Below are 23,406 nucleotides of genomic sequence, written 5' to 3'. Positions count from 1 at the left end.
CATGACAGGGTGGGGAGAAGGCAGTAAAATACCCTGGAACGAGGGGGTGGGGGGGCAGGTGAGCACGGGGCCTGAAGGCTGAGTGGGGCTCGAGGGGCCGTAGGGGGGGGAAAGAGAGTGGGGGGAGGGGAGGGAATGCTGGGTTAAAGCCTGCTGGCCGGGCAGGGCACCCTGCAGGGTTCAAAGTTGGGCTGCCGGCTGGCCAGGTGCCCTGCCAGGCCAACATCTGGCTGGCCAGCCAAAATGGGGTTGCACACATAAGAGTTGCACGAGGGCTTGCATGAGGGTGTGGGCGTGGGTTTTGCACAAGGGTTGTGCACAAGGGCTGCACACATAAGATTTGCACGGGGGTGTGAGCTTCGGGTTTCCACGAGGGTTGTGCACGTGGGGGGTTGCAGAAGGGCTGTTCAAATGGGGGGTGTTGGAGGGGGTTTGCACAAGGGTGTGAGCCTCGGGTTTGCTCAAGTATTGGGCACAGGGGGTTGGGCACGGGGGGGTTGCACAAGGGTTGTGCATTGCACGAGGGTTGTGCACATGGGGTTTGCACGAGGTGTTGTACGAGGGTTGTGCAAAAGGGGGTGCGGGACTGGGGTTGCACAAGGGTTGTGCACGGGGGGGTGCACAAGCGGTTGCACAAGGGTGTGAGCGTGGGGTTTGCATGAGGACTGTGCAAATGGGGGAGTGTGGGGGGATTTGCACGAGAGTGTTAGCGTGGGGTTTTGCACGAGGGTTTTGCTCATGGGGTTTGCACAAGGGTTGTGGGTGAGGGTTGGGCACGGGGGGTTGCACGAGGGTGTGAGCGTGGGGTTTGCACGACGGGTTTTGCACGAGGGTTGTGCACAAGCGTTGCGCACATGGGTTTTGCACGAGTGGTTGTACAAGGATTGTTCACAAGGGGGTTGCACGAGGGTTGTGCACGTGGGCTTTGCACGAGGGGGTGCACAGGACACGATGCCCCCGCCCCCCCTTTTGCACAGCAGTTGCACAAGCACAGGGCCTCTCACCACCCCAGCCCTTGCACAAGCATTTTCACACCAGCTCTTCCCCTTGCACAATAAATCCCCTTGCACCAGCGCTCCCCTTTGCACTCTCCCCCTCCATGCGTGGCTCCCCCTTGCATAAGTGCCCCCCTTGCACACTCCTCCCTCACACAAGCATCCCCTTGCACGACTGCACCCCCCCTTGCACAATCCCCCCCCGGCACATTTCTTTTCCTTTGCACAAGCAGCCCCTCTCCACGCTTCCCATTGCACACTTCACCCTCACAGGAACGCTCTCCTCTTGCACGCTTTCCCTTGCACAAGTGCCCCCGTGCTTCCTCCCCTTGCACAAGTCCCCCTTGCACACTCTTCACGCACAACCAACCCTTTTGCACACCCCCCTTTGCACAACCCCCCCTCACACACTCACATCCCCCCTTGCACACGCATGCCCCCTTCCACACCTCTCCCTTGCACCAGCACTCCCCTTGCACAACTGCCCCCTTTGCACAACTGCCCCTCTTTCACAACCAACTCCCCACTCTCCCCAGTTTGCACAAGCATCTCCCCTTTTCACGACCACCTGCCCCACTTTGCACGAGAACCCCCTCTTTACAGGCCCCCCCTTGCACAACTGCGCCCCTTTCACAATCACCTACCTCCCCTTTGCACAACCACCCCCTTTCACAGCGACTCCCCCCCCACCTTTGCACAACAGCCCCCTTTTCACAACCAGCTCCCCCCTTTGCACAATCAGGGTCCCTCTTTGCAACCGCCCCCCTTTTCTTTGCACAACTGCTCCCCTTTGCACGATGATCCCCTTTCCACAACCCACCCTTTCCACAACCCCCACTTTCACAACCACCTCCCCTCCTTTGCATAACTGCCCACCCTTTTCACAACCAACTCCACACTCTCCCCCCTTTGCACAATCACCCCCCCTTTAAGACCCCTCTTGCACAACTGCCTCCCCTTGCACAACAGCCCCCTTTTCACGACCCCCTCCCCTCTTTGCACAACAACCCCCCCTTTCACATCCCCTTTGCACAACAGCCCCCTTTTCACGACCCACCTCCCCCTTCACACAACAGCCTGCCCCCCCAAATACCTTCCACCTCGAAGTCCATGTGCTGCCATTCAGCGAGACCTGGACAGGCTGGAGAGCTGGGCAGTAAAAAAAATGCATGAGGTTTAACAAAAGCAAGTGTAGAGTCTTGCATCTGGGGAGGAATAATTGCATGCAGCGGTACAGGATGGGGATGAGCTGCTGGAGGGGAGCTCTGCGGAGAGGGACCTGGGTGTCCTGGTGGACGACAGGTCGGCCGTGAGCCAGCAGTGTGCCCTTGTGGCCAAGAGGGCCAGTGGCATCCTGGGGTGCATTGCACAGAGCGTGGCCAGCAGGTCGAGGGAGGCGATCCTCCCCCTCTGCTCTGCCCTGCTGAGGCCTCATCTGGAGCTCTGCGTCCAGTTCTGGGCTCCCCAGCACAGAACAGACAGGGATCTCTTGGAAAGAGTCCAGCGGAGGGCCACCAAGATGGCGAGGGGCCTGGAGCATCTCTGCTATGAGGAAAGGCTGAGTGAACTGGGTCTGTTCAGCCTGGAGAAAAGAAGGCTGAGAGGGGACCTGATCCAGGTCTATCAGTATCTGAGGTGTGGGGGGCAGAATGGCGAGGCCGGACTCTGTTCAGTGGTGAGTGGAGACAGGACAAGGGGAATGGATGGAAACTGCAGCATAGGAAGTTCTGCACCAATGTGCGAAGGAACGGCTGTACAGTGAGGTGACGGAGCGCTGGAACAGGCTGCCCAGGGAGGTGGGGGAGTCTCCTGCTCTGGAGATGTTCAAGACCTGCCTGGATGCCGACCTGTGCGACCTGCTGTAGGAACTGCTTGGGCAGGGGGTTGGACTCGATGAGCTCTGCAGCTCCCTTCCAACCCCTACGATTCTGTGATAATTCTGTGAAGTCCTAGAAGATTTACTGCTACCACTGAAATTGCAATAGTGCATGTCAGAGGTCACCAGAGGGGAATTCCATCATTGCCCAAGGCAACCGAGCAGCAGATAAAACAGCCCGTGAGGCTGCTCTACAATCAACAATTACTATGAACCATCTTGTGCCCGAGGTACCACCTCCTCCCCCAAAACAAATTCCCAGTAAAGAAAAGGAAACCCTTAGGAACTTAGGGGCCACGGAGTCCGAGGGAAGGTGGATCATTTCAGATGGGAGAGAATATTAAGCAAGGCAGTGACAAGCGCAATTTTAATCACCCTGCATCAAGGCAGTCATTGGGGAGTACAAGCCCTGTGTGATGCTGTGCTGCAGAAATACGTCAGCACAGGGATATATAGGGGTATATACTCTGGCTAAACAGGTCTGTAGGGGATGTGTAGCGTGCCAGAAAGTGAATAATAAGGCTATCAGACACCGGCCTGAAGGGGAAAGAGAGCCGGGGATTCGACCATTCCAAAGTACTCAAGCAGATTTTACATAACTCCCGAATGCAGGGAAAATCAAGACTCGTTCGTGTCAGCAGAGCATTGAAGTGGCGGGCAGAAGCATTTCCGTCAGTATCTGCCACTGCAAGTGTGGTGGCCAGGGTGATTTTGGAACACATGATCCCTAGGTATGGAGGGGTAGGATATGTGGATTCAGACCAAGGCAGTCATTTCACTTCACACACATTACAGAAACTAATGCACGCTTCAGGGATTAAATGGGAATTTCATACCCCCGGCACCTGCCGTCATCAGGAAAAGCAGAAAGAACGAGTCAGAGAATACAGAAGCTCCTCACAAGTTGGCCGTAGAGACTCGGCTCCGTTGGACCAAATGCTTGCCTCTGGCACTTCTCCGAATCCGTACAGCACCAAGACAGGCTGTGGGGGTTTCTCCATAGGAAATGTTATTCGGGTTCCCATATCTGGGAAAGAAAAATGAGGTACCGCAGTTTGAAACTCAAGATGTGTTCCTTAAGAACCGCAGACTCGGACTGTCTTCCTCACTATCCTCTCTCAGGACCCGAGGACTGCTGGCACAATCATCGCCTCTGCAATTTCCCATTCATCCATCCCAGCCTGGAGGCTGGGTGCTCATCCAGACCAAGGAGGCAAAGCTGCAACCCGACTGCGAAGGACCGTTCCAAGCAGTTGTGAGAGCAGAAGCAGCTGTCAGGACAGCGTCGTGGCTTTGTGAGTTTTGCCTTTCGGTATTCCACATCATACCATCGTGTGGGGCACTGGGACTTTCACTGTCAGTGCTCAAGTCCTGGGTACCTGCCCAGAAGAGAAGAAGAACTGCATTCCCCAGGGGACCTTGCGCTCAGGGCGAGGAGGTTGAACTCCTGGCAAGGTCTCCTGATGCTCTTTCTCGCCTGCCCTTCGTCCTGGGCGCTGCTCCCGTCTCCCCGCTGCTCAGCTGCACTGCGCATCTCACCTCAGCCTTGTGCTGAGGCCTGTCCACCTTTCGGACATTCTCATTATATTTGATTTATTAGCTTCCATTCTGATTATATTGTATTATAGTGTGTTCTCTTGCATCCCGCTAATATACTTAGTGAATTCGTTTGTTTCTCCTCAGATCGGTGCCGCTGTTTTAATTATTTTGGGGTCCCCTGTTTCCTTTTTTTTCCTGAGGATCCCTCCGCCCCACTCGTCACGGAACCGGGCCGAAGCAGCCCTTAAACCGTTGACAGGGGGCACAGGGTGGGGGGGGCAAAATTAATGGGGGGGGGGATCACAGGATGAGGGAGGGGGAGCCCAAGAGGGGGGACACAGGGTGGGGGGGTCAGAAGTGGAGAGGGGAAAAAAGGAATTGGGGGGTGCGGGGTGGGGGGGCACGAAATTGTGGGGGGATATGGGGGCACAACGCATGGGGGCTGCAGGGGGGGCACAAAATTGCGGAGGGGGCACAGAGTGTGGGAGGGGCAAAATTAATGCGGGGGGCACAGGGTTGGGGAGGCACGGGGGGGGTCAGAAAGTGAGGGGGGGCACAGGGCTTTGGGGAGCTGCAGGGTGGGGGGGCACAAAATTGGGGGGGGGCACAGGGTGTGGGGTGAGACACAGTGGGGGAGGGGGGGGGCAAAAGGCCCGGGGGGGGGGGGGCAGAGGGTGTGGGGAGGGTCACAGAGTGGGGGGGGCCACAGCGAATGAGGGGGTGAGCAGGTGAGGGGGGGGGGCGCAAAATTCTAAGGGTTGGGGGAAGCACAGAGTGCGGAAGGGGCAAAATTCGGGGGGGGGCACAGAGCTTTCGAGGGGGGGGAACAGGGTGTGTGTGGGGGGGTTCCCCCATTTTGGGGATGGGGTCGAAGCCCCTGCAGACCACTTCTGGGGAGGGGGGGCAGGGGGGGGTCCTCACATCCATGGCCCGCGCTGTGTCGTGCTGCAGCCACTGCATCTCAGCCTTCAGCCAGCACCTCCATTCCTCAGGGGTCTCTAAAATGGGGGGGGGGGCACAGGAGGGGGGTCAAGGACATCAGTTGTACCCCCCCCAATTTAAGGTGTCCCCCCTGCACTCCATTACCTGTGCCGTGCTTCTGTCCCTGCAGAAGGGTTGGGATGTGGGGGGTGCCCATGGCGGGGGGGGAGGGGCGTTAAACCTGCATGGGGGGTCAATAGGGTGGACAGACCCCCCCCCTTATAGACAACTCCCCCATCCCCAAAATGCTGCCCCCCACCTTCCCCATAGGGGGGTCTTCAGCCCCCCGCTCGACCCCCAATTCCCCCCCATCCCAAATTCCTCCCTCCCCAGTTCAATCCTCCTTGCCTCCCCCCCCCCCCCCCAGGGTCCTCCAATCCTCCCCCCAATGTGATCTGCAGCCCCCCCGCCCCCATCCAAAGACCTCCCCCCCGGAACCTCAGTGCCCCCCCCTCGAACCCCAAATTCGCCCCCCCCCCCCCCCCCCCCCAGCACGCACACGTGCCGCTCTGCTTCCACGCGTTCTTCCTGTCGCTACGGCAACCAAACGCTTCGCTCCCATTGGCTGACCGCCGCCGCCACACTCAATATGGCCGCCGCTCCCCGCGCGCAAACTGGCGGTGTTGTCACATCCAACATGGCGGCCGCGTCTCCGGGACGGTACTTCCGGGAGAACGGCGCACGGCCGGAACTTCCGTTCCTTGGCTTCCGCTTCCGGCGTGTGGGCTGTGCACCCAGCACGAGTGGCCGTCTGTGTGGTACGGCGGGCGTCCGGGGGGAACTGGAGGCCTAGAAGGGGTTTGGGGGCTCTATAGGGGTCTGAGGGTGAGGGTCTGTAGGGCTTTTGGGGGGGTGTTTGAGGGGGTTTGGGGGCGTCTGTGGGGATTTGAGGGCGCTGTGTGAGGCTGGGGGGTCTTGGGGTGGGGGCTGGGGGGGTCTTGGGGAGTTTCAGGGTCTGTAGGGTGAAGCAGGGGGCCAATATGGGCCTGTTTGGGGAGGAAGCGGTCTGTGGGGTGGCTCCATCGGGGAAGGTTTGTAGGGTACCTGGAGGAGCCTTGAAGGGGGAGGGGTCTTGGGGGGGGGCTATAGGGGAAGGGGGGGGTCTGTGGGGGTCTCGGTGGCGATTTGGGTGAGTCTGAGGGGTCTGTGTAGGGTCACGTGGTGTGAAGGGGGGAGATGGGGCACTGGGGGGGAGCGGGGGGGTCTGTAGGGGGCTGAGGGGTCTGTATGGGTGGTCTGCGTGGGGGGGTTTTGCGTGGGGGGGGGTCTCCATGGGGACGTAGGGGGGTCTGTATAGGGCCATGAATGGGGTCTGTATGGGGGGGGTCTGCATGGGGAAATGGGGGGTCTTTATGGGGCTGGTCTGGTCTGTATGGGGATATGGGGAAGGGATTTGTATGGGGACGTGGGGAGGGGGTTTGTATGAAGGGGGTCTGTATGGGGGGGAAGCTGGGGAGGGGGTCTGTATTGGGGAGGGGTTTCTGTATGGGGGGGTCTGCATGGGGATACGGAGGGGGTCTGCTTGGGGGGGGGTCTGTATGGGGAGGGATTTGTATGGGGGGCACTGGGGCTTTGTAGGGGGAGCAGCAGGAGCCCTATAGAGAACCTTGGGGGGTGGGAGAGGGGGCTTTAAATATCCCCGGGGCGATCTGTGAGAAGCCGAGGAGCATCTATAGGGAGCTGGGGGTCTGTGGGGCTGGGGGGGGCCGGTAAGGGGGGGGTTATAGATTCCAGCCCCCCCTCCCCTTTTCCACCCCAGCCCCCCTTCCATGCTGCTGCCCCTGATGCTGGTCCCCCCCCCCGGATGCTGTGGAGGTGACGCGGCCCTGCGGCGTCTCACTGAGCAGTGAGTGACCCCCCCCCTTGAGCCCCCCCCACATGAGGACACCCCCCCTTAACCTCCCCCCCCCCCAGACCATCACTTCTGAGGAATCCCAGCCTTTCACCTGCCTGGACGGTTCCTCCACCATCGCCTTTGAGTGGGTCAACGACGACTATTGCGACTGTCGCGACGGCTCTGACGAACCTGGTGAGCCCCCCCTGCTCCCCCCCCTCCCCCAGAAGCGGTCTGCAGGGGCTTCGACCCCATCCCCACAATGGGGGAACCCCACCGGGTGGCCCCCCCACACCCTGTGGCCCCCCATCCCCAAAGCTCTCTGTTCCCCCCCCATGATTTTGCGCCCCCCCTGCAACCCCGCAATGTCGTGTGCCCTCCTCACCTGCTGACCCCCCTATTCCCTGTGCCCCCCCCCACTTTATGACCCCACCGTGTCCCCCCCCACATCCTGTGCCCCCCCCCCAGTTTTGTGCCCACCCGCCCTGCACCACCCTGATGACCTGTGCCCCCCTCATTTTCCAACCCCCCCCCCCCGTTTGCCCCCACCCCCCCCAAACCCTTGCCCCCCCTCGTTTGCCCCCCTCACCCTTTGCCCCTCCTTCCCACCCTTATCTACCCACACCCCCCCCACACCCTTGGGCCTCCAACCCCCTCACGCCCCCTTCCCCCCCGTCTGCCCCCCCCCCCACCTCCCCAGCACCCTTGGCACCACACCCTTGGACCCCCCCACATCCTTGGTGCTCCCTCTCATTCTCCCCACCGTTCACCCCCACCCCCCCCACCCTTCTCCACATCCACTCCTCCTCCACACCCTTGGGCCCCACCTTTTACTCCCTCCCCCTCTTTCACCCCCCCACACCCTTAGCCCTTCTCCGCCCACACCGTCTCCCACCCCACACCCTGTGCCCCCCCACAATTTTGTGCCCCCCTGCCCTGCACCCCCCACTCCTGGGGTCCTCCTCCCTGACCCCCCGCTCTTCCCCCCCCACCTCAGGGCCCTCAGCCTGCCCCAATGGCCATTTCCACTGCACCAACGCTGGGTACCAACCCCAGAACATCCCCTCTGCCCACGTCAATGATGGCATCTGTGGTGAGTGGGGGGGTCGTTGTGGGATGTTTTTTAGGGGGGGGAGGAGGAGGGTGTTGGGATCAAAGTGTCCCTGGGGGGTTAATTTGGGGGCGCTGTATGGGATTGGGGGACCTGGGGGGGCACTGAGGCCCTCAAAGCTCTGTGTGGGGTGGAGGCGGGTCTGGAGAGGATGTGGGGTCCTATGTGGGGTGGGGGGGGTCCTTGGGGGGAGGTGGTTGAGGGTATTGGGGGGGTCTCAAGGTGGGGGGGGGCACCATGTGTCTCTAGGGGGGTTGCTTTGGGGGCTGTGTAGGAGATGGGGGTTCCTAGAGGGGCACTGAGTGACCCCCAAAGCTCTGTGTGGGGTGGAGGGGTTGTGGGGGTCTGTGGGGGTCTCAGTGGCGATTTGGGTGAGTCTGAGAGGTCTGTGTAGGGTCACGTGGTCTGAAGGGGGGAGATGGGGTACTGGGGGGGATCGGGGGGGTTCTGCAGGGGGCTGAGGGGTCTGTATGAGAGGTCTGCGTGGGGGGGTTTTGTATGGGGGGGGTCTGCATGGGGACATGGGGGGGGTCTGTATGTGGCCATGAATGGGGTCAGTATGGGGGGTGTCTGCATGGGGACATGGAGATGGGTCTTTATGGGGCTGGTCTAGTCTGTATGGGGATATGGGGAAGGGATTTGTATGGGGACGTGAGGAGGGGATTTGTATAGGGGGGGTCTGTATGGGGGGGAAGCTCTGCGGGGGTCTGCATGGGAACGTGGAGGGGGTCTGTATTGGGGAGGGGGTCTGTAGGGGGGTAAGGCCTGGGGGGGTCTGTATGGGGACATGGTGGGAGTCTGTATGGGAGGGTCTGCATGGGGATGTGGGGGGGGTCTGTATGGGGAGGGTCTGTTTGGGGTGATACTGGGGCTTTGTAGCGGGAGCAGCAGGAGCCCTATAGGGAACCTTGGGGGGGAGGGGGGGTGGCTTTAAATATCCCCAGGGCGATCTGTGAGAAGCTGAGGAGCATCTATAGGGAGCTGGGAGTCTGTGGGGCTGGGGGTGGCCAGTAAGGGGGGGGTTATAGATTCCAGCCCCCCCTCCCCTTTTCCACCCCAGCCCCCCTTCCATGCTGCTGCCCCTGCTGCTGCCCCCCCCCGGATGCTGTGGAGGTGACGCGGCCCTGCGGCGTCTCACTGAGCAGTGAGTGACCCCCCCCTGCTCCCCTGCTGCCCCCCCCGGACCTCTTAGACCACCCCCCCTGTGAGGACAACCCCCCTTAATCCCCCCCTCCTCAGACCATCACTTCTATGAGGAATCCCAGCCTTTCACCTGCCTGGACGGTTCCTCCACCATCGCCTTCAAGTGGGTCAATGACGACTATTGCGACTGTCGCGACGGCTCTGACGAACCTGGTGAGCCCCCCCCGAAGCGGTCTGCAGGGGCTGCGACCCCATCCCCAAAATGAGGGACCCCCCCCACACCCTGTGCCCCTCCATCCCCAAAGCTCTGTGCCCCCCCCCCCCGATTTGTTCCCCTCCCACACTCTGTGTTCCCCTCTCCCTGCACCCCCCAATGCCGTGTGCCCCCTTTGCCCCCCTTTCTCCTGCTGATCCCTCCCACACCCTGTGCCTCCCCTCCCCAATTTTGTGCCCACCCGCCTTGCACCCCCCTGATGCTCTGTGCCCCCCCTCACCTTCCAACCCCCCCCCACCCTTCTCCACCCCCACACCCTTGGCCCCCCCTGCCCCCACACTGTGTCCCAACCCACCCCCTGTGCCCCCCTCACCTTCCAACCCCCCCAGTCCCTGTGCAGCCCCCACCTTCACCCCCACCCCATCCTTCGCTCCCCCCCCCCCCCCCCCCGGCACACCCCTCCCCCCCCTGTCCACACCCTTGGCGCCCCCCCTCTCCACCCTTCACCCCCTCCACTCACCCTTCGCCCTCCCCTCCCCCCACCCTTTGCCTCCCCCCCACACCCTGTGCCCCCCCACAATTTTGTGCCCCCCTGCCCTGCACCCCCCACTCATGGGGGTCCTCCTCCCTGACTTCCCCCCTTGCCCCCACCTCAGGGACCTCAGCCTGCCCCAATGGCCATTTCCACTGCACCAATGCTGGGTACCGAGCCCAGATCATCCCCTCTGCCCACATCAATGATGGCGTCTGTGGTGAGTGGGGGGGTCGTTGTGGGGTTTTTTTTTGGGGGGGGGGGAGGAAGGGGGTGGGATCAAAGTATCCCTGGGGGGTTAATTTGGGGGGCTGGAGGGGCACTGAGGCCCTCAAAGCTCTGTGTGGGGAGGAGGGGGGTGTGGAGAGCATTTGGGGTCCTATGTGGTGTGGGGGGGTCCTTAAGGGGTGGTGGTTGAGGGTATTGGGGGGGTCTCAAGGTGGGGTGGGGGGCACCATGTGTCTCTAGGGGGGGTGCTTTGGGGGCTATGTAGGAGATGGGGGTTCCTAGAGGGGCACTGAGAGACCCCCGAAGGTTTGTGTGGGGTGGAGGGGGTGTGGGGGTCTGTGGGGGTGTTGGTGGTGATTTGGGTGAGTCTGAGGGGTCTGTGTAGGGTCACGTGGTCTGAAGGGGGGAGATGGGGCACGGGGGGGATCGGGGGGGTCTGCAGGGGGCTGAGGGGTCTGTATGGGGGACTGCGTGGGGGGGTTTTGTATGGGGGGGGTCTGCAGGGAGACATGGGGGGGTCTGTATAGGGCCATGAATCGGGTCTGTATGGGGAGGGGGTTTGTGTGGGGATGTGGGTGGGGTTTGTATGAGGGCGTCTGCATGGGGACATGGTGGGGGTCTTTATTGGGCTGGTCTGGTCTGTATGGGGATATGAGGAAGGGATTTGTATAGGGGGGTCTGTATGGGGGGGAAGCTCTGGGGGGAGGTGTGCATGGGAACGTGGAGGGGGTCTGTATTGGGGAGGGGGTCTGTAGTGGGGGAAGCTCTGGGGGGGGGAGGTCTGTATGGGGACATGGTGGGGGTCTGTATGGGAGGGTCTGTGTGGGAGGGTCTGTATTGGGGGGGGACTGTGTGGGGATATCGGGGGGGTTTGTAGGGGGGGGTACTGGGGCTGTGGGGCTGGGGGTGGCCAGTAAGGGGGGGTTATAGATTCCTGCCCCCCCTCCCCTTTTCCACCCCAGCCCCCCTTCCATGCTGCTGCCCCCCCCGGATGCTGTGGAGGTGACGCGGCCCTGCGGCGTCTCACTGAGCAGTGAGTGACCCCTCCCTGAACCCCCCCTCATGAGGACACCCCCCTTAACTCCCCCCTCCCCAGACCATCACTTCTGAGGAATCCCAGCCTTTCACCTGCCTGGACGGTTCCTCCACCATCGCCTTCAAGTGGGTCAATGACGACTATTGCGACTGTCGCGACGGCTCTGACGAACCTGGTGAGCCCCCCCCGAAGCGGTCTGCAGGGGCTGCGAACCCATCCCTAAAATGAGGGGACCCCCCCACGCCCTGTGCCCCTCCATCCCCAAAGCTCTGTGCCCCCCCCCCTGATTTTTGCCCCTCCCACACTCTGTGTTTCCCGCACCCCCCCCTCACCCTGCACCCCCCCAATGCCGTGTGCCCCCCTTGCCCCCCTTTCTCCTGCTGATCCCTCCCACACCCTGTGCCTCCCCTCCCCAATTTTGTGCCCACCCACCTTTTCCCCCCTGATGCTCTGTGCCCCCTTTCACCTTCCAACCCCCCCCCACCCTTCTCCACCTCCCACCCTTGGTCCCCCCTCCCCCCACACTGTGTCCCAACCCACCCCCTGTGCCCCCCTCACCTTCCAACCCCCCAGTCCCTGTGCAGCCCCCACCTTCACCCCCACCCCACCCTTCGCTTCCCCCCACACACACACCCCCTTCCCCCCCCCCCCTCCACACCCTTGGCGCCCCCCCCTCTCCACCCTTCACCGACTCCACTAACGCTTAACCCTCCCCTCCCCCCACCCTTTGCCTCCCCCCCACACCCTGTGCCCCCCCACAATTTTGTGCCCCCCTGCCCTGCACCCCCCACTCCTGGGGGTCCTCCTCCCTGACTTCCCCCCTTGCCCCCACCTCAGGGACCTCAGCCTGCCCCAATGGCCATTTCCACTGCACCAACGCTGGGTACCGAGCCCAGAACATCCCCTCTGCCCACATCAATGATGGCGTCTGTGGTGAGTGGGGGGGTCGTTGTGGGGTTTTTTTTTGGGGGGGGGGGAGGAAGGGGGTGGGATCAAAGTATCCCTGGGGGGTTAATTTGGGGGGCTGGAGGGGCACTGAGGCCCTCAAAGCTCTGTGTGGGTTGGAAGGGGGTGTGGAGAGGATGTGGGGTCCTATGTGGGGTGGGGGGAGTCCTGGGGTACCTGGAGGGGCCTTGAAGGGGGAGGGGTATTGCGGAGGGGGGGGCTATAGGGGAAGGGGGGGAGGTCTGTAGGGGTCTCGGTGGTGATTTGGGTGAGTCTGAGGGGTCTGTGTAGGGTCACGTGGTCTGAAGGGGGGAGATGGGGCACGGGGGGGGATCGGGGGGGTCTGCAGGGGGCTGAGGGGTCTGTATGGGGGGTCTGCGTGAGGGGGTTTTGTATGGGGGGGGGCCTGCATGGGAGACGTATGGCTGTCTGTATAGGGCCATGAATGGGGTCTGTATGGGGAGGGTCTGCATGGGGACATGGTGGGGGTCTTTATTGGGCTGGTCTGGTCTGTATGGGGATATGGGGAAGGGATTTGTATGGGGACGTGGGGAGGGGGTTTGTATGAAGGGGGTCTGTAGTGGGGGAAGCTCTGGGGGGGGGGGTCTGTATTGTGGAGGGGGTCTGTATGGGAGGGTCTGTGGGGAGGGTCTGTATGGGAGGGGTCTGTATGGGGAGGGATTTGTATGGGGGGGCACTGGGGCTTTGTAGGGGGAGCAGCAGGAGCCGTGTAGGGAACCTTTGGGGGGAGGGGGGTGGCTTTAAATATCCCCAGGGCGATCTGTGAGAAGCCGAGGAGCATCTATAGGGAGCTGGGGGTCTGTGGGGCTGGGGGTGGCCAGTAAGGGGGGGTTATAGATTCCTGCCCCCCCCTCCCCTTTTCCACCCCAGCCCCCCTTCCATGCTGCTGCTCCTGATGCTGGTCCCCCCACAGATGCTGTGGAGGTGACGCGGCCCTGCGGCGTCTCACTGAGCAGTGAGTGACCCCTCCCCCCCCCCCCCCTTGAGCCCCCCATCATGAGGACACCCCCCTTAACTCCCCCCTCCCCAGACCATCACTTCTGAGGAATCCCAGCCTTTCACCTGCCTGGACGGTTCCTCCACCATCGCCTTTGAGTGGGTCAATGACGACTATTGCGACTGTCGCGACGGCTCTGACGAACCTGGTGAGCCCCCCCCGAAGCGGTCTGCAGGGGCTGCGAACCCATCCCTAAAATGAGGGGACCCCCCCACGCCCTGTGCCCCCCCTCCCCCAAAGCTCTGTGCCCCCCCCCCCTGATTTTTGCCCCTCCCACACTCTGTGTTTCCCGCACCCTCCCTCACCCTGCACCCCCCCAATGCCGTGTGCCCCCCTTGCCCCCCTTTCTCCTGCTGATCCCTCCCACACCCTGTGCCTCCCCTCCCCAATTTTGTGCCCACCCACCTTTTCCCCCCTGATGCTCTGTGCCCCCTTTCACCTTCCAACCCCCCCCCACCCTTCTCCACCTCCCACCCTTGGTCCCCCCTCCCCCCACACTGTGTCCCAACCCACCCCCTGTGCCCCCCTCACCTTCCAACCCCCCAGTCCCTGTGCAGCCCCCACCTTCACCCCCACCCCACCCTTCGCTTCCCCCCACACACACACCCCCTTCCCCCCCCCCCCTCCACACCCTTGGCGCCCCCCCCTCTCCACCCTTCACCGACTCCACTAACGCTTAACCCTCCCCTCCCCCCACCCTTTGCCTCCCCCCCACACCCTGTGCCCCCCCACAATTTTGTGCCCCCCTGCCCTGCACCCCCCACTCCTGGGGGTCCTCCTCCCTTACCCCTCCTTTTCCCCCCCCCCCCCCCACCTCAGGGACCTCAGCCTGCCCCAGTGGCCATTTCCACTGCACCAACGCTGGGTACCGAGCCCAGAACATCCCCTCTGCCCACGTCAATGATGGCGTCTGTGGTGAGTTGGGGGGTCGTTGTGGGTTTTTTTTTTGGGGGGGGGGGGGAGGAAGGGGGTGGGATCAAAGTATCCCTGGGGGGTTAATTTGGGGGGCTGGAGGGGCAGTGAGACCCTCAAAGCTCTGTGTGGGTTGGAAGGGGGTGTGGAGAGGATGTGGGGTCCTATGTGGGGTGGGGGGAGTCCTGGGGTACCTGGAGGGGCCTTGAAGGGGGAGGGGTATTGCGGAGGGGGGGGCTATAGGGGAAGGGGGGGAGGTCTGTAGGGGTCTCGGTGGCGCTTTGGTTGAGTCTGAGGGGTCTGTGTTGGGTCACGTGGTCTGTAGGGGGGAGATGGGGCACTGGGGGGCAGCGGGAGGGTCTGCAGGGGGCTGAGGGGTCCGTAGGGGCGTTGAGGGGGTCTGTATGGGGGGTCTGCATGAGGGGGTTTTGTATGGGGGGGGCCTGCATGGGGACGTATGGCTGTCTGTATAGGGCCATGAATGGGGTCTGTATGGGGAGGGTCTGCATGGGGACATGGGGGGTTCTTAATGGGGCTGGTCTGGTCTGCATGGGGATATGGGGAAGGGATTTGTATGGGGACGTGGGGAGGGGGTTTGTATGAAGGGGGTCTGTATGGGGTGGAAGCTGGGGAGGGGGTCTGTATTGTGGAGGGGGTCTGTATGGGGATATGGAGGAGGTCTGCGTGGGAGGGGTCTGTATGGGGAGGGATTTGTATGGGGGGGCACTGGGGCTTTGTAGGGGGAGCAGCAGGAGCCCTATAGGGAACCTTGGGGTGGAGGGGGGGGGCTTTAAATATCCCCGGGTGATCTGTGAGAAGCCGAGGAGCATCTATAGGGAGCTGGGGGTCTGTGGGGCTGGGGGAGGCCAGTAAGGGGGGGGTTATAGATTCCAGCCCCCCCCTCCCCTTTTCCGCCCCAGCCCCCCTTCCATGCTGCTGCTCCTGATGCTGGTCCCCCCACAGATGCTGTGGAGGTGATGCGGCCCTGCAGCGTCTCACTGAGCAGTGAGTGATCCCCCCTCCCCCCCCCCCCCCCTTGAGCCCCCCGTCATGAGGACACCCCCCCTTAAGCTCCCCCCCCCAGCCCATCACTTCTGAGGAATCCCAGCCTTTCACCTGCCTGGACGGTTCCTCCACCATCGCCTTTGAGTGGGTCAACGACGACTATTGCGACTGTCGCGACGGCTCTGACGAACCTGGTGAGCCCCCCCTGCTCCCCCCCCTCCCCCAGAAGCGGTCTGCAGGGGCTTCGACCCCATCCCCACAATGGGGGAACCCCACCGGATGGCCCCCCCACACCCTGTGGCCCCCCATCCCCAAAGTTCTGTTCCCCCCATAATTTTGTGCCCCCCCCTGCACCCCCAATGTCGTGTGCCCCCCCTCACCTGCTGATCCCGTTATTCCCTCTGCCCCCCCCACTCTGTGACCCCCACGTGCCATTTGCCCCCCCACCGTGTCCCCCCCCACATCCTGTGTCCCCCCCCAGTTTTGTGCCCACCCGCCCTGCACCACCCTGATGACCTGTACCCCCTCATTTTCCAATCCCCCCTCGTTTGCCCCCCTCACCCTTTGCCCCTCCTTCCCACCCTTATCTACCCTCACCCCCCCACACCCTTGGGCCTCCAACCCCCTCACGCCCCCTTCCCCCCCGTCTGCCCCCCCCCCCTCACCTCCCCAACACCCTTGCCACCACACCCTTGGACCCCCCCACATCCTTGGTGCTCCCCTCATTCTCCCCACCGTTCACCCCCCCCCCCCCCCCACCCTTCTCCACATCCACTCCTCCTCCACACCCTTGGGCCCCACCTTTTACTCCCTCCCACTCTTTCCCCCCCCCCCCCACCCTTAGCCCTTCTCTGCCCACACCGTCTCCCACCCCACACCCTGTGCCCCCCCCCCCAATTTTGTGCCCCCCTGCCCTGCACCCCCCACTCCTGGGGGTCCTCCTCCCTGACCCCCCCCCCCACCTCAGGGACCTCAGCCTGCCCCAATGGCCATTTCCACTGCACCAACGCTGGGTTCCGACCCCAGAACATCCCCTCTGCCCACGTCAATGATGGCGTTTGTGGTGAGTGGGGGGGTCGTTGTGGGGTGTTTATAACAGGGGGGGGGAGGAGGGGGTTGGGATCAAAGTGTCCCTGGGGGGTTAATTTGGGGGCGCTGTAGGGGATTGGGGGCCTGGGTGGGCACTGAGGCCCTCAAAGCTCTGTGTGGGGTGGAGGGGGTTGTGGAGAGGATGTGGGGTCCTATGTGGGTTGGCGGGGGTCCTTGGGTGGTGATTGAGGGTATTGGGGGGGTCTCAAGGTGTGGGGGGGGCACCATGTGTCTCTAGGGGGGGTGCTTTGGGGTCTGTGTAGGAGATGGGGGTTCCTAGAGGGGCACTGAGAGACCCCCGAAGGTTTGTGTGGTGTGGAGGGGGTGTGGGGGTCTGTGGGGGTCTCAGTGGCGATTTGGGTGAGTCTGAGGGGTCTGTGTAGGGTCACGTGGTCTGAAGGGCGGAGATGGGGCACTGGGGGGCAGCGGGGGGGTCTGCAGGGGGCTGAGGGGTCTGTATGGGGGGTCTGCGTGGGGGGGGGGTCTGCATGCGGACATAGGCGGGTCTGTATAGGGCCATGAATGGGGTCTGTATGGGGGGGGGTCTGCATGGGGACATGGGGAAGGGATTTGTATGGGGACGTGGGGAGGGGGTTTGTATGAAGGGGGTCTGTATGGGGGGGAAGCTGGGGACGGGGTCTGTATTCGCGAGGGGGTCTGTATGGGAGGGTCTGCATGGGGATGTGGGAGGGGTCTGTATGGGGGGGAAGGTCTGGGGGGGTCTGTATGGGGAGGGGTCTGCTTGGGGGTTCTGTATGGGGAGGGATTTGTATGGGGGGGCACTGGGGCTTTGTAGGGGGAGCAGCAGGAGCCCTATAGGGAACCTTGGGGTGGAGGGGGGGGCTTTAAATATCCCCGGGTGATCTGTGAGAAGCCGAGGAGCATCTATAGGGAGCTGGGGGTCTGTGGGGCTGGGGGGGTAGTAAGTGGGGGGGGGTTATAGATTCCAGCCCCCCCTCCCCTTTTCCACCCCAGCCCCCCTTCCATGCTGCTGCCCCTGCTGCTGCCCCCCCCCGGATGCTGTGGAGGTGACGCGGCCCTGCGGCGTCTCACTGAGCAGTGAGTGACACCCCCTGCTCCCCTGCTGCCCTCCCGGGCCCCCTAGACCTCCCTCCACGTGAGGACACCCCCCCTTAATCCCCCCCCCCCAGGCCATCACTTCTGAGGAATCCCAGCCTTTCACCTGCCTGGACGGTTCCTCCACCATCGCCTTCAAGTGGGTCAATGACGACTATTGCGACTGTCGCGACGGCTCTGACGAACCTGGTGAGCCCCCCCTGCTCCTCCCCCTCCCCCAGAACCGGTCTGCAGGGGCTGCGACCCCAGCCCCACAATGGGGGAACCCCACCGGGTGGCTCCCCCACACCCTGTGCCCCTCCATCCCCAAAGCTCTGTGCCCCCCCCATAATTTTGCGCTCCTCCCTGCACCCCCCATTGTCGTGTGCCCTCCCTCACCTGCTGACCCCCCTATTCCCTGTGCCCCCCCCCACACTATGACCCCCCTGTGCCGTTTGCCCCCCCCACCTTGTCCCCCCCACATCCTGTGCCCCCCCCACAGTTTTGTGCCCACCCGCCCTGCACCACCCTGATGACCTGTGCCCACCTCACTTTCCACCCACCCCCACCCTTCGCAACCCCTCCCTGAACCCCCCCAAATCCTTGCCCCCCCCTCGTTTGCCCCCCTCACCCTTTGCCCTTCCTTCCCTCCCTTATCTACCCACAACCCCCCACACCCTTGGGCCTCCCCCCCACTCACACCCCCTTCCCCCCCGTTTGCCCCCCCACCCCCACCCCCACCTCGCCAACACCCTTGGCATCACACCCCCTACCGTTCTCCACACCCAACCCCCCCTCCACACCCTTGGGCCCCACCTTTCACTCCCCCCCACCCTTAGCCCCTCTACCCCCACACCATGTCCCACGCCATACCCTGTGGCCCCCCCCCCCAATTTTGTGCCCCCCTGCCCTGCACCCCCCACTCCTGGGGGTCCTCCTCCCTGACCCCTCCTCTTCCCCCCCCCCCACCTCAGGGACCTCAGCCTGCCCCAATGGCCATTTCCACTGCACCAACGCTGGGTACCGACCCCAGAACATCCCCTCTGCCCACGTCAATGATGGCGTCTGTGGTGAGTGAGGGGGTCTTTGTGGGATGTTTTTTACGGGGGGGAGACGAGGGGGTTGGGATCAAAGTGTCCCTGGGGGGTTAATTTGGGGGCGCTGTAGGGGATTGGGGGGCCTGGGTGGGCACTGAGGCCCTCAAAGCTCTGTGTGGGGTGGAGGCGGGTCTGGAGAGGATGTGGGGTCCTATGTGGGGTGGGGGGGGTCCTTGGGTGGTGATTGAGGGTATTGGGGGGGTCTCAAGGTGGGGGGGGGGGCACCATGTGTCTCTAGGGGGGGTGCTTTGGGGGCTGTGTAGGAGATGGGGGTTCCTAGAGGGGCACTGAGAGACCCCCGAAGGTTTGTGTGGGGTGGAGGGGGTGTGGGGGTCTGTGGGGGTCTCAGTGGCGATTTGGGTGAGTCTGAGAGGTCTGTGTAGGGTCACGTGGTCTGAAGGGGGGAGATGGGGCACTGGGGGGCAGCGGGGGGGTCTGCAGGGGGCTGAGGGGTCTGTATGGGGGGTCTGCGTGGGGGGGTTTTGTATGGGGGGGGTCTGCATGGGGACATGGGGGGGCGGGTCTGTATAGGGCCATGAATGGGGTCTGTATGGGGAGGGGGTTTGTGTGGGGATGGGGGAGGGGTCTGTATGAGGGGGTCTGCATGGGGACATGGTGGGGGTCTTTATTGGGCTGGTCTAGTCTGTATGGGGATATGGGGAAGGGATTTGTATGAAGGGGGTCTGTATGGGGGGGAAGCTGTGGGACGGGGTCTGAATGGGAACGTGGAGGGGGTCTGTATGGGAGGGTCTGCATGGGGATATGGAGGGGGTCTGCGTGGGGGGGAAGGTCGTTATGGGGGGGTCTGGGGGGGTCTGCTTGGGGGTTCTGTATGGGGAGGGATTTGTATGGGGGGGCACTGGGGCTTTGTAGGGGGAGCAGCAGGAGCCCTATAGGGAACCTTGGGGTGGAGGGGAGGCTTTAAATATCCCCGGGTGATCTGTGAGAAGCCGAGGAGCATCTATAGGGAGCTGGGGGTCTGTGGGGCTGGGGGGGCCAGTAAGTGGGGGGTTATAGATTCCAGCCCCCCCTCCCCTTTTCCACCCCAGCCCCCCTTCCATGCTGCTGCCCCTGCTGCTGCCCCCCCCTCGGATGCTGTGGAGGTGACGCGGCCCTGCGGCGTCTCACTGAGCAGTGAGTGACACCCCCTGCTCCCCTGCTGCCCTCCCCCCCCCTAGCCCCCCTCCACGTGAGGACACCCCCCCTTAATCCCCCCCCCCCAGGCCATCACTTCTGAGGAATCCCAGCCTTTCACCTGCCTGGACGGTTCCTCCACCATCGCCTTTGAGTGGGTCAATGACGACTATTGCGACTGTCGCGACGGCTCTGACGAACCTGGTGAGCCCCCCCTGCTCCTCCCCCTCCCCCAGAAGCGGTCTGCAGGGGCTGCGACCCCAGCCCCACAATGGGGGAACCCCACCGGGTGGCTCCCCCACACCCTGTGGCCCCCCATCCCCAAAGCTCTGTGCCCCCCCCATAATTTTGCGCCCCTCCCTGCACCCCCCAATTGTCGTGTGCCCTCCCTCACCTGCTGACCCCCCTATTCCCTGTGCCCCCCCCACTTTATGACCCCCCTGTGCCGTTTGCCCCCCCCCACCTTGTCCCCCCCACATCCTGTGCCCCCCCCACAGTTTTGTGCCCACCCGCCCTGCACCACCCTGATGACCTGTGCCCACCTCACTTTCCACCCACCCCCACCCTTCGCAACCCCTCCCTGAACCCCCCCAAATCCTTGCCCCCCCTCGTTTGCCCCCCTCACCCTTTGCCCCTCCTTCCCACCCTTATCTACCCACAACCCCCCACACCCTTGGGCCTCCAACCCCCTCACGCCCCCTTCCCCCCCGTCTGCCCCCCCCCCCCACCTCCCCAACACCCTTGGCATCACACCCCCTACCGTTCTCCACACCCAACCCCCCCTCCACACCCTTGGGCCCCACCTTTCACTCCCCCCCACCCTTAGCCCCTCTACCCCCACACCATGTCCCACGCCATACCCTGTGCCCCCCCCAATTTTGTGCCCCCCTGCCCTGCACCCCCCACTCCTGGGGGTCCTCCTCCCTGACCCCCCCCCCCCCACCTCAGGGACCTCAGCCTGCCCCAATGGCCATTTCCACTGCACCAACGCTGGGTACCGACCCCAGAACATCCCCTCTGCCCACGTCAATGATGGCGTCTGTGGTGAGTGGGGGGGTCGTTGTGGGGTGTTTTTTAGGGGGGGAGACGAGGGGGTTGGGATCAAAGTGTCCCTGGGGGGTTAATTTGGGGGCGCTGTAGGGGATTGGGGGGCCTGGGTGGGCACTGAGGCCCTCAAAGCTCTGTGTGGGGTGGAGGCGGGTCTGGAGAGGATGTGGGGTCCTATGTGGGGTGGGGGGGGTCCTTGGGTGGTGATTGAGGGTATTGGGGGGGTCTCAAGGTGGGATGGGGGGCACCATGTGTCTCTAGGGGGGGTGCTTTGGGGGCTGTGTAGGAGATGGGGGTTCCTAGAGGGGCACTGAGAGACCCCCGAAGGTTTGTGTGGGGTGGAGGGGGTGTGGGGGTCTGTGGGGGTCTCAGTGGCGATTTGGGTGAGTCTGAGGGGTCTGTGTAGGGTCACGTGGTCTGAAGGGGGGAGATGGGGCACTGGGGGGAGCAAGGGGGGTCTGCAGGGGGCTGAGGGGTCTGTATGGGGGGTCTGCGTGGGGGAGTTTTGTATGGGGGGGGTCTGCATAGGGACATGGGTGGGGGGGCCTTATCTGGCTGGTCTGGTCTGTATGGGGATATGGGGAAGGGATTTCTATGGGGGGGTCTGTGGGGAGGGAAGCTCTGGGGGGGTCTGCATGGGAACGTGGAGGGGGTCTGTATTGGGGAGGGGATCTGTAGGAGGGGGAAGGCCCGGGGGGGGTCTGTATGGGGACATGGTGGGGGTCTGTATGGGGGTGGCACTGGGGCTTCGTAGGGGGAGCAGCAGGAGCCCTGTAGGGAACCTTTGTGGGCAGGGGAGTGGCTTTAAATATCCCCAGGACGGTCTGTGAGAAGCTGAGGAGCATCTATAGGGAGCTGGGGGTCTGTGGGGCTGGGGGGGCCAGCGGGGGAGGAGGGGTGGGGTTATAGATTCCAGCCCCCCCTCCCCTTTTCCACCCCAGCCCCCCTTCCATGCTGCTGCCCCTGCTGCTGCCCCCCCCCCCCGGATGCTGTGGAGGTGACGCGGCCCTGCGGCGTCTCACTGAGCAGTGAGTGACCCCCCCCCTGCTCCCCTGCTGCCCCCCCGGACCCCCTAGACCTCCCCCCACGTGAGGACACCCCCCTTAACCCCCCCTCCCCAGACCATCACTTCTATGAGGAATCCCAGCCTTTCACCTGCCTGGACGGTTCCTCCACCATCGCCTTCAAGTGGGTCAATGACGACTATTGCGACTGTCGCGACGGCTCTGACGAACCTGGTGAGCCCCCCCTGCTCCTCCCCCTCCCCCAGAACCGGTCTGCAGGGGCTGCGACCCCAGCCCCACAATGGGGGAACCCCACCGGGTGGCTCCCCCACACCCTGTGCCCCTCCATCCCCAAAGCTCTGTGCCCCCCCCATAATTTTGCCCCTCCCACACTCTGTGTTCCCCGCACCCCCCCTCACCCTGCACCCCCCCCAATGCCCTGTGCCGTCCTTGCCCCCCTTTCACCTGCTGATCCCCCCCACATCCTGTGCCCCCCCCACAGTTTTGTGCCCTTCCGCCCTGCACCACCCTGATGACCAGTGCCCACCTCAGTTTCCTCCCACCCCCACCCTTCGCAACCCCTCCCTGAACCCCCTCAATTCCTGTGCACCCCCCCAACCTTCACCCCCACCCCACCCTTCGCTCCCCCCCCCACACCCCCTTCCCCCCCTTTGCACCCCGCCCACACCCTTGGCATCACACCCCCTACCGTTCTCCACACTTCACCCCCCCACACACACCCTTGGGCCCCACCTTCCTCCCCCCCACCCTTAGCCTCTGACCCACACCATGTCCCACCCCACACCCTGTGCCCCCCCCCAATTTTGTGCCCCCCTGCCCTGCACCCCCCACTCCTGGGGGTCCTCCTCCCTGACCCCCCCCCCCCACCTCAGGGACCTCAGCCTGCCCCAATGGCCATTTCCACTGCACCAACGCTGGGTACCGACCCCAGCACATCCCCTCTGCCCACGTCAATGATGGCGTCTGTGGTGAGTGGGGGGTCGTTGTGGGATTTTTTTTACGGGGGGGAGGAGGGGGGTGCGACAAAAGTTTCCAAGGGGGGTTGATTTGGGGGGCTGGCGGGGCACTGAGGCCCTCAAAGCTCTGTGTGGGGTGGAGGCGGGTCTGGAGAGGATGTGGGGTCCTATGTGGGGTGGGGGGAGTCCTGGGGTACCTGGAGGGGCCTTGAAGGGGGAGGGGTATTGCGGAGGGGGGGCTATAGGGGAAGGGGGGGAGGTCTGTGGGGGTCTCAGTGGCGATTTGGGTGAGTCTGAGGGGTCTGTGTAGGGTCACGTGGTCTGTAGGGGGGAGATGGGGCACTGGGGGGGAGCGGGAGGGTCTGCAGGGGGCTGAGGGGTCTGTATGGGGGGTCTGCGTGGGGGGGTTTTGTATGGGGGGGGCCTGCATGGGGACGTATGGCTGTCTGTATAGGGCCATGAATGGGGTCTGTATGGGGGGGGTCTGCATGGGGACATGGGGATGGGTCTTTATGGCGCTGGTCTGGTCTGCATGGGGATATGGGGAAGGGATTTGTATGGGGACGTGGGGAGGGGGTTTGTATGAAGGGGGTCTGTATGGGGAGGAAGCTGGGGAGGGGGTCTGTATTGGGT

The 23,406-nt window shown here is 63.4% G+C and overlaps 1 protein-coding gene and 1 long non-coding RNA gene across 2 annotated transcripts; one reads left to right on the top strand and one right to left on the bottom strand.

Annotated features, from left to right (window-relative positions):
- Positions 1-3,582: 3,582 nt before the first annotated feature.
- LOC128072931 (uncharacterized) lies at positions 3,583-5,546 on the bottom strand. Its single transcript, XR_008202524.1, has 3 exons — positions 5,497-5,546; positions 5,332-5,408; positions 3,583-4,250 (listed from the first exon to the last, which is right to left on the bottom strand). It is a non-coding gene; the product is annotated as an uncharacterized LOC128072931 (long non-coding RNA).
- Positions 5,547-6,108: 562 nt separating this feature from the next.
- On the top strand, positions 6,109-22,834 carry LOC128072934 (mucin-5AC-like; the record flags this gene model as incomplete). Its single annotated transcript, XM_052667172.1, has 14 exons — positions 6,109-6,149; positions 7,151-7,237; positions 7,306-7,420; positions 8,223-8,318; positions 9,576-9,692; positions 10,350-10,445; positions 11,416-11,486; positions 11,550-11,664; positions 12,327-12,422; positions 13,486-13,600; positions 14,272-14,367; positions 15,328-15,369; positions 21,914-22,030; positions 22,690-22,834. Coding segments are annotated over exons 2-14 (1,298 nt in total), but the record flags the coding sequence as incomplete, so codon positions are not given.
- Between the last annotated feature and the right edge of the window lie 572 nt (positions 22,835-23,406).

The sequence above is a fragment of the Tympanuchus pallidicinctus genome, unplaced genomic scaffold (assembly GCF_026119805.1).
Source record: "Tympanuchus pallidicinctus isolate F22 unplaced genomic scaffold, pur_lepc_1.0 scaffold73, whole genome shotgun sequence".
Classification (NCBI taxonomy): Eukaryota; Metazoa; Chordata; class Aves; order Galliformes; family Phasianidae; genus Tympanuchus; species Tympanuchus pallidicinctus.
The sequence above is the reverse complement of the archived record's forward strand: the minus strand, read 5'-3'. Positions and strand labels throughout refer to the sequence as shown.